The 15,003-nt window shown below is 35.6% G+C and overlaps 1 protein-coding gene across 9 annotated transcripts in view; it reads right to left on the bottom strand.

Moving 5' to 3' along the window:
• CEP128 (centrosomal protein 128) overlaps positions 1-15,003 on the bottom strand; it is a 397,276-nt gene that overhangs the window by 360,812 nt on the left and 21,461 nt on the right. For all 9 annotated transcript variants that reach the window (XM_086709100.1, XM_086709103.1, XM_086709099.1 and 6 more), the window contains 3 exons: positions 4,987-5,113; positions 3,491-3,609; positions 437-528 (listed from right to left, as the gene is read on the bottom strand). In XM_086709100.1, coding sequence (XP_086565226.1) covers positions 437-528; positions 3,491-3,609; positions 4,987-5,113 — 338 coding nt within the window. The remainder of the gene's footprint in view (positions 1-436; positions 529-3,490; positions 3,610-4,986; positions 5,114-15,003) is intronic.

Genomic DNA, 15,003 nt, shown 5'->3' with positions numbered 1-15,003 from the left:
GATTTCAACTGAAAGCTAAAATACTGGATTCTACAATGGCTCATGTTGACAAATTCCAACCTACGCTTTTTTTTTTTTTTTTTTTTTTAAGCTTCACTGTTGGTGATCTGGTCTCCATCTCTGTTTCTCTCTCTGTCTCTCTCCAACTATTTGCAAATCAACCTCTTTGCTAAGGTCTCACAATGTATCTCTCCATAATGGCAGTACTCCAGTGAAGTAAGTTAACATGTTTTTAAAAATATGAATTTAATTTGTCTAACACTGAGTCACAATACATTCTAAATTCAAAGGATTTTAAACTGTTCTATTAATAAATTTTAAAATACTGGTATAAAAACAGCACTGTTTTTGAATTCATGTAAACATATCAATTACAGAACTTATTATGTTCTTCTAATAACTTATGCCTCCAATAAAAACCATATTCTGCTTTTACCGGCTTCTTCTGGCAAATTCCCGATTGAAATCATCTCCAAGCCGAACTTGTTCACTGCTGAGGTCTCGGAGGGACTGATGAAACGCATGAAACTAGTAAAAGCAAAACACAGTTATCCATTTAGGATTCTGTTTAATTCTTCCATGAAGAGGAAGAGCTTACTTTTTGCTGTAATGCCCAAATTTCATGTTAATAAAACATAACAAAATAAATGTCTATTCTGAAACATTTTTCCAAAGAAAAGCAACTTTTAAAAAGTTATAACATTAACCATCACATCCTCTATAGTACACTAATTCCAGTCCTTTTAGATACCCCCTGCCCCCTCAGAAAAGAGGTCAGTAAACTTTTCCTGTAAAGGGTACAATAGTAAATATTTCAGGCTTTCAGGATATATTAACTCTGTCAAAATTAGTCAACACTGTCATTTTAGCACAGAAGTAGCCATAAACAAAGGAGCATGGGTGGAGGTATTACAAAAGAACCCTATTCAACTGGACCACATGCCATCGTGTGCCAACCCATGCTGCAGAGAAACTCTTGCCCACATGCACCAGGAACCATGTACAAGAATGTTTGGAGCAGCACTTTTCATAATGAAAACGCTGAAAACAAACACAAAGTCCATTAAGAACGGAACATATATAAATTGTGATATGTTCTCCCAGTGGAGTATAACACAGCAATAAAAATGAAATGATCAAACCTAAGTACACATTAGTAAGGTTATAATGTCAAAAACATAACATCAATTGAAAAAAAGCAGAAGAAGATATACAGTATTATTCTATTTATATAAAGTTTACACACAGGGAATACTAAACAAGATGTATGTATTATATATATATATATATATATATATATATATATATATATATATATATATTTTTTTTTTTTTTTTTTTTAAGCAAGAGAATTGTTACTATAAAAGTCAGGATAGTTGATAGCCCTGGGGAAAGGGGAAGTGTAAAAGAGGCTTTAGGGGTATAATAATGCTTGGATTCTTGGCCTGGGTGGTGGTTACATAGATTTTCATTTACATTATTGTACTTTTAATTGTAAATATGTATACCATATATGTATCTGTATACTATAATTTACAATAAAAAAATATTTAAGTTATAGAGATTTGCAGAAACAACAAATCAATCCATTTCAACAAATGTACATTGAGCAACTAATCAGTGCCAGCAACTGTGGTAGGAAACAAGGGGTTCAGAATTTAACATGGGATATAGACATGCAAACAAATGACAAATGATGTGCAGAGCATTATGGAAAACACACTGTCTGGGCGCCTGAGTGGCTCAGTTGGTTAAGCATCCAACTCTTGATTTCAACTCAGGTCAAGATCTCACAGTATGTGAGTTTGAGCCTTGCATCAGGCTCTGCACCATCGGTGCTTGGGATTCTCTCTCTCCCCTGTCTCTCTCTCTGCCCCTACCCCACTTGCTCTCTCAAAATAAACAAACTTAATTTTTTTAATAAATAAGAAAGTACACTATCACATGGAGCTAAAGGTCATCTTAAGAGACTTAAAATAAGGAAGAACAATTAAAAAGGAGTGGAGGTAATACAGTGGATGAAGAGCAGACCATTCACTTAGGTTTTGCAATGATTTTCCAGTTTTGCAAACCAGAATCCTAGGACTCATCCTTGACCCCTCCTTTACAATCATTCTCCCCCTCCCCAAATGGTCATCTGATCGTCAAGACCTTTCATTTTACCCAAATAGCTTTTAAGTCTACCCTACCTTCTCTCCAACTCCATTTATCCTAATCCAAGTAACCACCATCTCACACCCACAACACAGCAATATCCTCTTAACTGGATTACCCACACTGATTTCATTTTCTACACTAGAGGTGGAATGATCTTTTCAAAATAATTGTTATCCTCTTACAAAGACTATGCATAGTCTTGGTCCTTCATACTTCTTCAGCCACATGGCCTTTAAGTTGCCCTAGGTGTTAGCTTCCTTCCTATCAAGGTATCTGTTCTACCCAAAATGACTCACTCAACTTTCAGATTTCAGCTCAGCCTTTCTTCAAGAAGCCTTCCCTGTCTGGAGCAAGTCCCTCTACCACACACTCCCATGACCCTATGCTTACTGTTCAGCATGCATCTCAGCTCACAATTATGGATCCATCTGTGTACTTATTTAATATCTAGCCCCTCCCCTTAGATTACAAACTCCACAAAAACACAAGGTCTTTGCTTATCTCTATTCCCAAGCACAAGCACTGTCCCAGAACAATGGCACTAAATAAACAGAATGGAAAAGTAAATGAACAACGTTAGGATATTGTTCTCTGCTCTAGGCTTAATCATACAATACACACTAGTAAATTGCACCTACCAAAAAAAACCAAAACCCACACAGTAAAGGAAAAGTTTCTACAAGGGGACATCTCATGCACTTGGTTCTGTTATCTCTGTCTTAATCTGTAACAAGCAAAAGCTACAGGTGAGTATCCTGACAAGCTCTGAGGCTGCAATCCTGAAACCACCAAGACAAAAACCTCAAAGTCAGCAACATCCTCTAGCTTTTGTCTAATTAATTTAGCTACACAAAGCAACAAGAAACATTTTTTCGGCTCTTGTATGGAAGCTTAAAGAAGCAGAAAAAGATATATGCCCTTAGAATGAATACTTCCAAAATCTTTACTGAATACATGAAATACATGGAAAGAGTATGAAATTTCTTGCTTCTAATTAAGTAACTCTACCAATGATTCAACAATCAGAAAAATACCAATGAAAAAAATCAATAGGTTAACCACACAAGGACTAACTTGTTTACACTAAACCAAAATTAGCAAAATAGAAAGTAGCTGACTTAGCAGGGCTTACCGAAGAATGAGCCACCCGAACAAGGAAATAAAACATTGTTCAAAACTAAACTCATTTTTAAATATTCTACAAAACATAATCCTCCAGAACAAAGTACAAAATAAATGATAATTAGTACACTGAAAATAAAATAGTTTACTTGGTTTAAAAAGAAAAAAAAAAAAAACAGATAAAAGCAGATTACAGACTAGTACAAAGTACCTGGCCCATGTCGTCAGTCTCCCGAACAAATCGGACACCAGTTCTGGACCTAATTCGTTTACTCCCCTGATGATCCCCATAGTCCTTGAGAGGTGAGGTAGGTGGAAAACGGTAGCTCTCTTTAGAGATGAAACAAAACGGAGAGAATAAAAACATGCAGGAGAAGAAACGTGTAAAATTTTGCTCAGAAAATATACATCAGTCATGGATATACACACGCCCTAACCCAGACTATTTCCCAAGTATCTTGCTAAGGCCACAAAGTGGCACTCATCTTGTTCTTAAAGCAGATAAAATGAGCAACAGAAATAACACAGAAATAGAAAATATCAAAAGTTTGGGGCGCCTGGGTGGCGCAGTCGGTTAAGCGTCCGACTTCAGCCAGGTCACGATCTCGCGGTCCGTGAGTTCGAGCCCCGCGTCAGGCTCTGGGCTGACGGCTCAGAGCCTGGAGCCTGTTTCCGATTCTGTGTCTCCCTCTCTCTCTGCCCTTTCCCCGTTCATGCTCTGTAGCCTGGAGCCTGTTTCCGATTCTGTGTCTCCCTCTCTCTCTGCCCTTTCCCCGTTCATGCTCTGTCTCTCTCTGTCCCAAAAATAAATAAACGTTGGGGAAAAAAAAAAATTTCTTTAAAAAAAAAAAAAAAAAGAAAATATCAAAAGTTCTAATTTGCTATACTTTTCAAAGAAGCAATATATTCTTTTAAAAATAATAAATTGGAAAATAAAAATAACTTCTCTCTCTAAAATATAACTTAATACCAATAAAACAGAATTTTTCCAACAAAGTAATCTAAAATCTGAACATAGTTTAAAAATCAATAAAAACTACATGAAAAAGATTAGCTGGTTGTGTCCAATTTTTAATCCTTATTATCATGATCAATAGCATTATTAACAATGCAACTTGCTAATATTCACTTCTATCTAAATCACCTCTCTTCACTGCATACTTTTCTATTCATATGTGATCTCAGTGCTGTAGGAAAGTATTAAGTAGGATTAACTACAGGCAAACCAAGTGTTATCAGCTTTAATCTAGCCATTGAAATCTAGCTGCACACCAAAGATAAAATTCACCTGTTTTTAACAAGTGTCATAGGATATTTCTTAATCAGACTTTGAAAAACTGTGAAGCTGGGACAAGACTTCTAATCGAGAAAGTATAACACACAGTAAATCCTATTTGTGTGTTGCTTTTGATTAGAAGCAGACAATTAAATCCAAGTTTTGTCAGGTAAAACCCTCTGTGGTCTACCGAGTCTGAGAACAAAAGTAATAGAGTAACAAAGTCTCACTGAACACACTTCAAATTAGGCACCATAAAATAACTGACAACTGCATCTTCTAAACATCATTTGTATGATTTTATGTATGGGTTCTATTTCTCCAAAGATTAAATGCATTCAATATGTACTTCAGAAATATCTGTAAAACAAAAAAAAAAAACAAAACAAAAGGGGGGAGGGGGGGTTTCAAAACATCTCTGAAGAGTTTACCTGTCACAGTGCCACCATCGAGGTCACTTGCACTCAGACTTGTAACAGAAATACTTCTCCCTCCTGAGTTTCTCAATAAACGCTGACTCCGCAATTGGCCTATTGATTGTTCCAAGCTTTCTTTTAACTAAATTAAAGAATATAGTGAAGGAAAATTTATTCTCTTTAAACAACTCCAAATACAAACAGACAAGAGATTTTTAAAGCTATTTCAGAAAAATCTGACTTTCCAAAGAGACTTTATATCCGAAAAAAATTTGAAGTAAGTTATGTTAGGAAATAGAAACATAGTAAACATAAATATTCTAGAGCCAATTCTAACATCTGGTTTTAAATAACATCTGTTGCTACCTATTCCATCTTTCTATTAGCAGAATGTGAAAGAGATGTCTCCAGATAAAATGTTTAATGTATGTGCCACCCATGCTTAGAAACATAAGAAGGCCAATGTGTCTGAAAGGAGAGTCTTCCTCTCTTGTAAACATTCCTTTAGAAGCCCCAGATCTGTAACAAACAGGAAACTGACCAGCTCTTAGAGTGACTGCTTCTATTAAAATCATGTGCACTGTCCAATTGTGTATCAGAACATTTTTTAAATTCTTGATTCAAAGACTTCAAATCCCAGAAAACTATGTGGTCAGATGTCAAATTGTTAATACATACTAGGGATTACAGTTGTCCAAATGCTCTCTTCAGATTATTAGGGAGTCAGCCAACAGGGGTTATAAGAAAACATCTTTTTGACCTAAAAGGCTGTATTAAATAAAAAGACACCAAATACAAAGAATAATGTCCAGAGCTGTACCCAGCTACAGACCTGAAAAGAGGTTTCAAATGAAACCCAAGGGAACAGAGATTAAAGCTGAAGAAAATCCACATACCCTGAATTGCTAGGAATTCAGAACCTGAAAGTCTAGGCATCCTATCCAAGGATAAATAAAACATAATATTAATAATGAACTGATCCATAGAACAAGTCACCCATAACTCTTTAAAGAGAATGTCAAAAAAACTGATTGAGAGGAGAGGGTTTCCTAAATTCAGCCAGAATTAAAGAGTAGAACATCACTTATGAAGAAAACGAGTTGTCTCCTTGGGGAACTGTGCAGAAAAAAAGGTAGCCTCCATTGAAGGGAAAGCACAAGATGAAACACAAGAATATGAATCACAAATGAGCGTAAACCCTTTCATTTTTGGTTATCTGGCTTTAGCTCTGCTAGAAAACCAAGGTTAAAATTCTGGATTAAAAGAAATAAAATTTCAAGAATGTACCTCTAATGTTCTCATTTCGGCGGGGGGGGGGGGGGGGGAGCTAATTTTCCACACCTCTGTCCCCTACTTCTCTAAATTGAGATCTACATACCCAAACCATCCTGCCTGTGCATTCACTAGCTATAGAACCCAGCCTATTAATCCAGAGAAATAAACAGGTGAGGCCCAGGAAAACAAGGTCGACCTTGAGAGTAATTTATACATAAGTAACATTAAATCTAACATGTAAGTAGACCAAAGTATTTACACAGTGAACACAAAACAGTGTATCAATAACCTAAGGTAAGCTCCAAATAAAGTAAAACCATGTTAAGAAGCTCAAATCTAAACTATAACATGAAAAATGGACTGGAAATGTAAAATGACTTTAGATCACACAAGTTAGTGACAGAACCAGCTCTATTAACTTTTTCTTGTTTATCTTTATTATTCACATCTTTCAAGTGAAGCCTGATGTCATTATCCTTTTAGAAGCAAAGTCAGCTGCTGTTTCTTATTACTGCTCTTTTTGTGAGTTGTCTGCCCTTTTAAGCTCTAGTTATTAAGATTTTCTGTTTGACTATGATTGTTAATGTCTTTACTGTGATATGACAATGTGAAGTTTTACTTGTAGTTATCCCATCTTTGACCCATAGAGATCATAGAACCTGTACCTCAGTATCTTCCCTGTTATAAATTCTCAGCCATCATCTCTTCAAATACTGTTTCTGCCCCTTTCTCTCCTCCCTCTCCTTCTGAAAATTGAGATATATTCAAGCTATCTTTTTACCAAATCCCATGTCATCGTTTTCTGAATTATTTGGTTCTTTCATTCATCCATTTTTCTTTTTGGATACCTTATGCTGGCCTATCTTCCAATTCAATTGTAAATGAGATCTATTCCTTGATTTCTCTTTCTGTTGTTTCATTATTGGTGTATAGGAATGCAGCTGATTTCTGTGCATTGATTTTATATACTGCGACTTTGCTGAATTCATGGATCAGTTCCAGCCATTTTTTGGTAAAAAACAGCTATTTAACCTATACTCAACAGGATTGGTTTTTATTTATTTGCTTATATTTTTCAGTTTCTGTAATTTTCATTTGGTTCTTTTTTTGGGGTTTCCAATTCTTTGTCAAAATCCTCAATCTTGTCTTTTACTTTCTTGAACAGGTTAATCAGATTTTTTTTTTTTAATATTAGCATGTATGTTTCTATTGTCTGTTTTTTCCCTTGATTTTCAGTCACCTCTTGTATTTTCTTATGCCTGATTATCATGTCATAGACCTTGTATATGAAAAATTGTGGAGATTATTTGAAACTCTAGATGATGACATCTTCCTTCAGAAGAGATTTGGTTTTTCTTCTAGGACAAAGTCAGGCTAGAATCACCAGGAAACTGAAACCACCTTAATCTAGTTAGGAACCAAGATGACTGAAAACTGGGCTTCTGCTCCTACCAGGGCTGGTCTATTTTTCAGTTCATCTCTTCTCTCATTTTCACCTCATCATTTTTCCTACACTATCACTCTTTGGGGTCTCAAATGAAAGCTGGAAGATTCCTAAATTCTAGTTTTGGTCTCCCCGGCCTCTTCAGTCTATTGATAGCTTTCATCCTACCCTCTCTGCTTCTAAGCAATCTCTTTTGAAATCAGCTACTAACTTAAGAGAAGAGTCCCAGATGCAGGACTCCTTCTAGACTTCCATTTTTGCCAGAGCTTTATCAGACCTAGACTATAAAGTTCCCCGCAGCCTTGGTTGTTCTCTGCTAGATTCACAGTCACAGTATTATTTTTTACTTCATTTTTGGTATTATAGAAGAGACAGAGCAAGCACATGAGCAAGGCAAATGGGCAGAGGGGGAGGGAGGGAGAGAAGGAGAGAATCTTAAGCAGACTCCATGCTCAGAGCAGAGCCTGATATGGGGCTCAATCCCATGACCCTGGAATCATGACCTGAGCTGAGATCAAGAGTCAGATGCTCAACTAACTGAGCCACCCAGGCGCCCACCTCTTTTTTTTTTTTTTTTTTTTTTTTTTTTGCTTTTCTAACTGTTCCAAATAGGAGAGTTGATCCCAAATAATCTTATCTACTGATGCCAGAAGGAGAACTTGCCAGCATCCTTTTTATGTGGGCTTATTTGCTAACCCTAAGCTGTAACTAAAAGCTGATGAATAAAATGAATTTATACACACATTCACACACACACACACACACACACACACACACACACACACACACACACTTCCTAGTAACAAAAACAAAATAAAACCCCACCATGGAACCATATGGAAAATAGTACAGAATAAGACAAATGATACATTACCCTAAAATCTAGAAGTAATAACAAATGTTGGAAATTTATAAAAGGTTAGACCAATTATTTGGCAACCTCATTTTAAAACTCTAAAAAGATATCATAAGCCACTGAACAGATAAACAGGCTGATATATAAAAACCAAGAACTATAATGTAAATGGTAAAAGGTAAACATTTTTTAATTACTCCTACAAATATGGCAAAAACAGATCCTAAGATACAAAACTAAAAATGTAATAGAATTAAAATCTACATTTCAAGTAGGAGTAACACAAGAGATACTGCACAAAATCTAATCATGATGTATGAAGCCAATAACTCTTAAAACACAAAAACAAAGAGATAAAGAGATAATGATATTATGAAAGTTGTTCCATATTCTTTAGGATTTTAACCCTTAACTAGATGCAAAAAGCAGGCCCAACTTGAAATTAAATGAAAAAACAAAACAAAGCAACAAAAAACAAAACAAAAAAAAAACACTAAACAAAGAAAAAAATACTAATAAAACTCATTTAAGATTTACTATGATGGATGATGTCTTTTTGCTGAAACTAAGTAAACGCTCCCCACAAGACTATGGTACAGACTCCAATGGTACAGGTGCTAAGAGTTTAGCATCACTATCTCTATACATACCAAGTGATGCCTCCATTTTCACCCAATTTCCCCTATCTGAAATACTATAAGCCCCGCATCCCAGAACATGTTATGGCGCATTTTTTTCACCTCAACTTGACATAAATGTATTACTTACATTTTAGGTCTATTCGCTTATCTCCTTTCATTTGATGTTAGAATAAAATAATTGAAGCATTACTACTATGTACTGGGATAAATACAAATGAAACTTGGTCACTGAAACTGAAGGGCAATTATAAGGTAGTTTATCCAAATTGTCAAGACATGCCTTCAAACTCAGAAGTCAAGAGATCTCCCTCTAGGAAATGATGAAGTAATTTGAGCATCAATAGAAATATGAACTACAATGGATTCAAACACTTCAAATATTCATAAATATGTGAGTTGCTAATCCTCAAAGAGAAAAAAAGTCCTTGGTCACTACTTTTGAGTAGGAAACCAACTCATTATTTTGGCAACTAGTAAATAAATGAAATTTTGTAAAACACAAGCTTTTAGATTACCATTAAAATAAAAATATCAAATTTTAAAATTCTCATAGAGCTCTGTAAGCTCTGTGAAGACTCTATTTGGAAAAACTCTAATCAGAGGGGCTCCTGGGTCGCTCACTCGGTTAAGTGTCCAACTCTAGATTTCAGCTCAGGTCATGATCTCACGGTTCCTGAGTTTGAGCCCCACATCGGGCTCCACGCTATCAATGAGGAGCCTGCTCAGGATTCTCTCTCTCTCCCCCTCTCTCTGTGCCTTTAAACTTTAAAAAGAAGGAGGAGGAGGAGGAGGAGGAGGAGGAGGAGGAGGAGAACTCTAATTAGAGACTAAAATAGAAGGCAAGTTTAATGAACTGGAAAAGAGTGTATAACTCAAAAGGACTAACTATATTGCAAACCAAGTCTATGAAAGGAGATCATCCAGGCAGCAATGGGTTCTCCAAATAAGAGGTGTGATTGGTTAAAAACAAAAGCAAACAAACAAACAAACAAACAAAAAAACACATGATTCAGAAAGTCCAGAGGGAAGCCTAGCAGTGATTTCCTCAGCTATGCTGCTTCTGCTCCTATCCATATATTTCACACCATATCAGATAATAACTCTCACATACTTTCGTTAGAGGATACAGTAAGACAATGTACGTAAAATAATTAGAATAATGCCTAGGGAAGATTAGTTTGCTCAGTATAAGGTAGTTTTTGTTATGGCAGTTGTAGGCAATCTAGGGACCCTTGAGTAGCAGCAGCGTCAATATTCCCACTCTCAGTCATGTCTTTATAATTCCACATATAACTCCTCCATAATATGATTCAACTTTCACTCCCAGCATGATCACTTTCCATCTCATTGTTGCACTGTTAGCCAATCCCTTTATTATTTGTTGTTCTTGTAAAATGGCAAACTGGTTTATCATTAGAAGACAAGGAAGTAACACAACCGTGTGTTTTATTACCTACGACCAATCAGCAACAGACTTCAAAAGCAGTGATCTGCTATTTACATAGTAATATGTGAAATGAAGAACTAGAAGCAAAGTTTGAACTTTTTGCAGTTACTCACAGTTAACAAACTTTGTTAACTGAAATTCAAACTGTGCTGTTTAGGGACTGGTGTTATTTGAACAAACTGGGGTAATGGAATTCATGCACAGCCAAACCATGCAATCAGAACTGCCCGTATTTGCTTTTCAGGGTCCTCAAACGGCTGCTCCATGCATCCAGTAGCGGTTTTAAAGCAGTATTCAGCAAAGAATATGTTAACTCTATCTACCGGGGACCAGCAGCTCTGGTCCGCTTTTTTAGGTTAAAAATACTGACTTTCCAAAATTTGTAAGAGCAAATTTCTTGACCAGTCCCCTAGGAAGGCAAAGTTTCCAAGCAATAGTAAACAGCTAGGAAACTAGGCATCAACTCCACCAACACTATCAGAAATACCTAAGAAATAAGCCATTCAATAAAATTAGGCTTCAATATGGGAAGATGAGATGTATCAACTTTTTTGGTAAATATATAGCAACAGTAACTGCTTCACTAATAGTGTATCTCACAAATTCACATTCTCTAAAAAACTAATTCTATCCTTGACTATGTTCACTGTGAGAGGGGGGAAAATAATCACACAAAAAATAGTCATTAGGAAATTCTTAAAAGATATTTACCATTATTCTAGAGACCATAATAGAAATACTCAAAGGATAGTGATTATTCACACACAAATATACTAGCTACCAGTCATCAACTAATTACCTTCCACACAAATAAAAACACAACTGAAGGGGGGAAAAAAAAAGCCAGCAATAACCTTGGTAAAAGTTATAAATGCTGCACTTTAAAGTAGGCCTTGAATTCTGGAAACTATGTAAAGATTCCATTCAGTTTCTTCAGGTACTTTTTTTACTCTAAGTTGTCTCTTATTTTCATACTAAGAAAATATGTCCCCTAACATAACACAGATTATACAGAAATGCATGCAAATTTGGCCAGGTATGGATAACTGCATTGACTTAGCTACATAGTTCAGCAGAAATTAGAAATACCTAATATTCTGCTTAATGACTTAGTTTTATTTTCACCTAACACTAAAGAGTCAGTATTCAGCAAACATTCACAACATATATAGCACTGGTGACCACAGAAACAGTGTTGTAAGTTCAGATATGTCTATAATAATGACATCAAAAAATTAAAGTACTTCGATTCACACATGTTAGAGGTCAGCTTGGCAAAAATGCAGGCTAAAAGTAGAGGCAGAAAAGATGCCATTTTAAAACTTCTGTCCAGGATAATGATGTCATCCATGGACACTTTAAGTGCTTTTATGCCTGGCTTTCCTTCACTGACTATTTTTCTACACAATGCCAAAGTTTACCTGACAAGAGACTACAAAATACATTGGTTGTAGAATTAATTGTATCAGCTCTATTTTGGTTCCTCACAGTCTATTTATCTTCTACTATTAAAACAAGAAGGAAGAGGAGGAGGGGGAGGAGAAGAGTTTTAAAAAATTAAACAAGAGTGAAAATTTATGGTTTGCATATTTTTCCAGTCCCACCATCTGTTGCTCAAATGTATTTTTAAAATGGTTGCTGCTATCTTATTTTTTATTTACCAAAAGATCATTAGCTCCAGCTGCTTTGCCTAACCTCTCTCCATATGCTGATTTATGGAAATATGAGCCCATAATAGTATTCCTGAAATTGAAAAACTCCCTTACAAAAATACATCATTTTTATTTATGTAACTATTTTATTTTTAAATGAACTCCCATATATTCAAAGCCCGTATACCACTACATTCTAATAATTTTGAAAGTATTCAAAAAATATTTGTATATAATATTTTGATGTTAATAAATGAGCACTCATGGAAGATGGAGTGTGCTCTTATTAGCATCTTAATGTATTATGAGTGGACAGACATACTCATGAACACAAGATGGATAAAAAGTAATCTTATGTATGTTGTCTAATTTAGCATATACTTTGAAGTCAAAATAATCAGACATACATAGCCCTGTGAATGTTGCAACACATTATGTTGTTTATAGTCACAATGATACACAAATGAAACTGAGTCTGGGCCCAATGAATTCAAAGAAAGGAAAATACTGAGTGCCTGGAATGTACCACGTACTACATTAAGAACACAGCAAACAAGGAGCGCCTGGGTGGCTCAGTAGGTTAAGCATCTGACTTCAGCTCAGGTCATGATCTCACAGCTCGTGAGTTACAGCCTCACATTGGGCTCTAGGCTGACAGCTCAGAGCCTGGAACCTGCTTCAGAGTCTGTGTCTTCCTTGCTCTCTGCCCCTCCCTGACGTGCGCACGCACAGACTCGCTCTCTCTCTCAAAAATAAACATTAAAAAATTTTTTTTTAAAAAGAACACAGCAAATGCTTCAAGGTAGGGATTATCAGATGAATTAAAGAAACAACAGAAACATGAATGTTTAGCAAGTTTCTAAACAGTGTGACTGTGTGACCACTTCAATTAATGTTAGTTATAATGAGGGATATATAACTATGTTCATTTTTCAGATGATGAAACTCAAGTTTAGAAAAGTTTAATAACTTGTCCAAAGTCAATGAAATGGTTTCTAGTGGAAAAATCAGGATTAAATTTCAAGTCTGACTCCACAGTCTACATTTCTCCATTACCCTCAAAGCAAAATTCTGTAAAAATTATTCTCCTGTCCAGCAGTTTCATGAAGGACTTAGTAATATAATTTTAAATATACGCCAAGAAACTAATTCTTAAGATCCAAAATACATTTATAAAAAAGTCATAACAGAATTTGTTTGATTATAATTTCTTACCCATAGACTCTTACTACTTAACTTTAACGTTATTAAAAGACTGAACAAGTCTCACCTTCAGGACAATTAGGAAAACTCAGCCAGAAAAAAAGGGCAGATACCATTAGCTTTGGGATATTACAAGTGGTTTGTGCCTGGCCCTCAACCATTACCATTATCATTCTGGGATGTCACTAAGTATATTGAGAAGTGAAACCCACTGAATAGAACAAAAAAACCTCCACTTTTTATTTAACATTCAAATTTCCAAAGTCCATATGCCAGATGGTAGCATCCTATTACTCTCAAAAGGAAATTTTAATCAGAGTACTTAATTAGAAGAGAAATTACATATGAATGCAAGTCTCCTAAGTTCTAATTTCATATTACTATATCTTCACCAATCTGATATTATGATATTTTCAACAATCTTTACTTTAAAATACTAACTTAAAAAGTCTGCTGATTTGAATCAAGACAATTGTATTTTTCTTTTATAACCAATATTAACTACTGGAGTCTCAGCTACAGTCCAAATTTCCAATGCAAAAGGTATTAACTTTTTATGTTGAATATTCTTTCTTGAGGGCATTCCATTTTTACAGTATTAACACAAAAACAGACCCCATTCTCTCATGAATAGGAATGCACAGTTTTAGAAATATTTTAAATACTAAGCTTATCAATTGCACTATTTAGTACAGGAGTATAATATATTCTAAATCTAAACCCCACAGGTCCCCTTTTGCCCAAATGTCCCAGACCTCCCAAGAAATTTACAGCATGAGAAATAATGCAAATTGACACTCCATAAAGTCAAGAAGTTCATTGGGCCCAAAGACCCTGAGACATACTATCAACTAAATACGGCTCATTTGGAATGGCTGCAAAAAAGGCTAGTTAAAAAAAAAAAAAAAAAAATCAGTGGTTGTTATTTAGGAGGAAGGGAAAAATTGATGCTGATGTAGGCAAGTTGCAGAACCCACATATTGCCTAAGTGGCAGCTAGACCTGCCAACTTTGACAATCTGTCAATGCCGATTCTAGCTCAGTGCCAGATTTCTTCCCAATTCTATTTCTCTATTTGTCTCACCTAACTCTCATTCTGGACATTGTATCAGCTGTAACATTAATGACTTGTGTGACAGTGGGTTTCTGCTGTTCAGTCAGTTAGAATAATCTCTAAAACGTAGTTTAGCAACATAAAGTATTTAGCCCTTCAAACTTTGAATCCAAAATCCCAATCTTCAGAAATATGAACTCACAGCATCACAAAAATGTGAGCAACCATGACTCAGTGAGGTAAATGAATCCTGATGCTGAGCTTTGGGATAACAGCCTATCCATGGGTCTGTTGCTAACTAGCTGTGAGACCATGGGCAAGTTAGCCAGCATTCTGTGCCCGGTGTTTTTATCTTGCAAATGAGGATAATCAAAGTACCTACCTAATGGGATTATTGAGAGAACTAAATGAGTTTATATACAAAAAGTGTCTGGGATATACTAAGCATATGGAGAAATTCC

This window comes from Puma concolor, chromosome B3 (genome assembly GCF_028749965.1).
Source record: "Puma concolor isolate L17-30 chromosome B3, mPumCon1.1.hap2, whole genome shotgun sequence".
NCBI classification, from domain to species: domain Eukaryota; kingdom Metazoa; phylum Chordata; class Mammalia; order Carnivora; family Felidae; genus Puma; species Puma concolor.
Note: the sequence above shows the minus strand (reverse complement) of the source record. Positions and strands in the feature narration are given on the sequence as shown.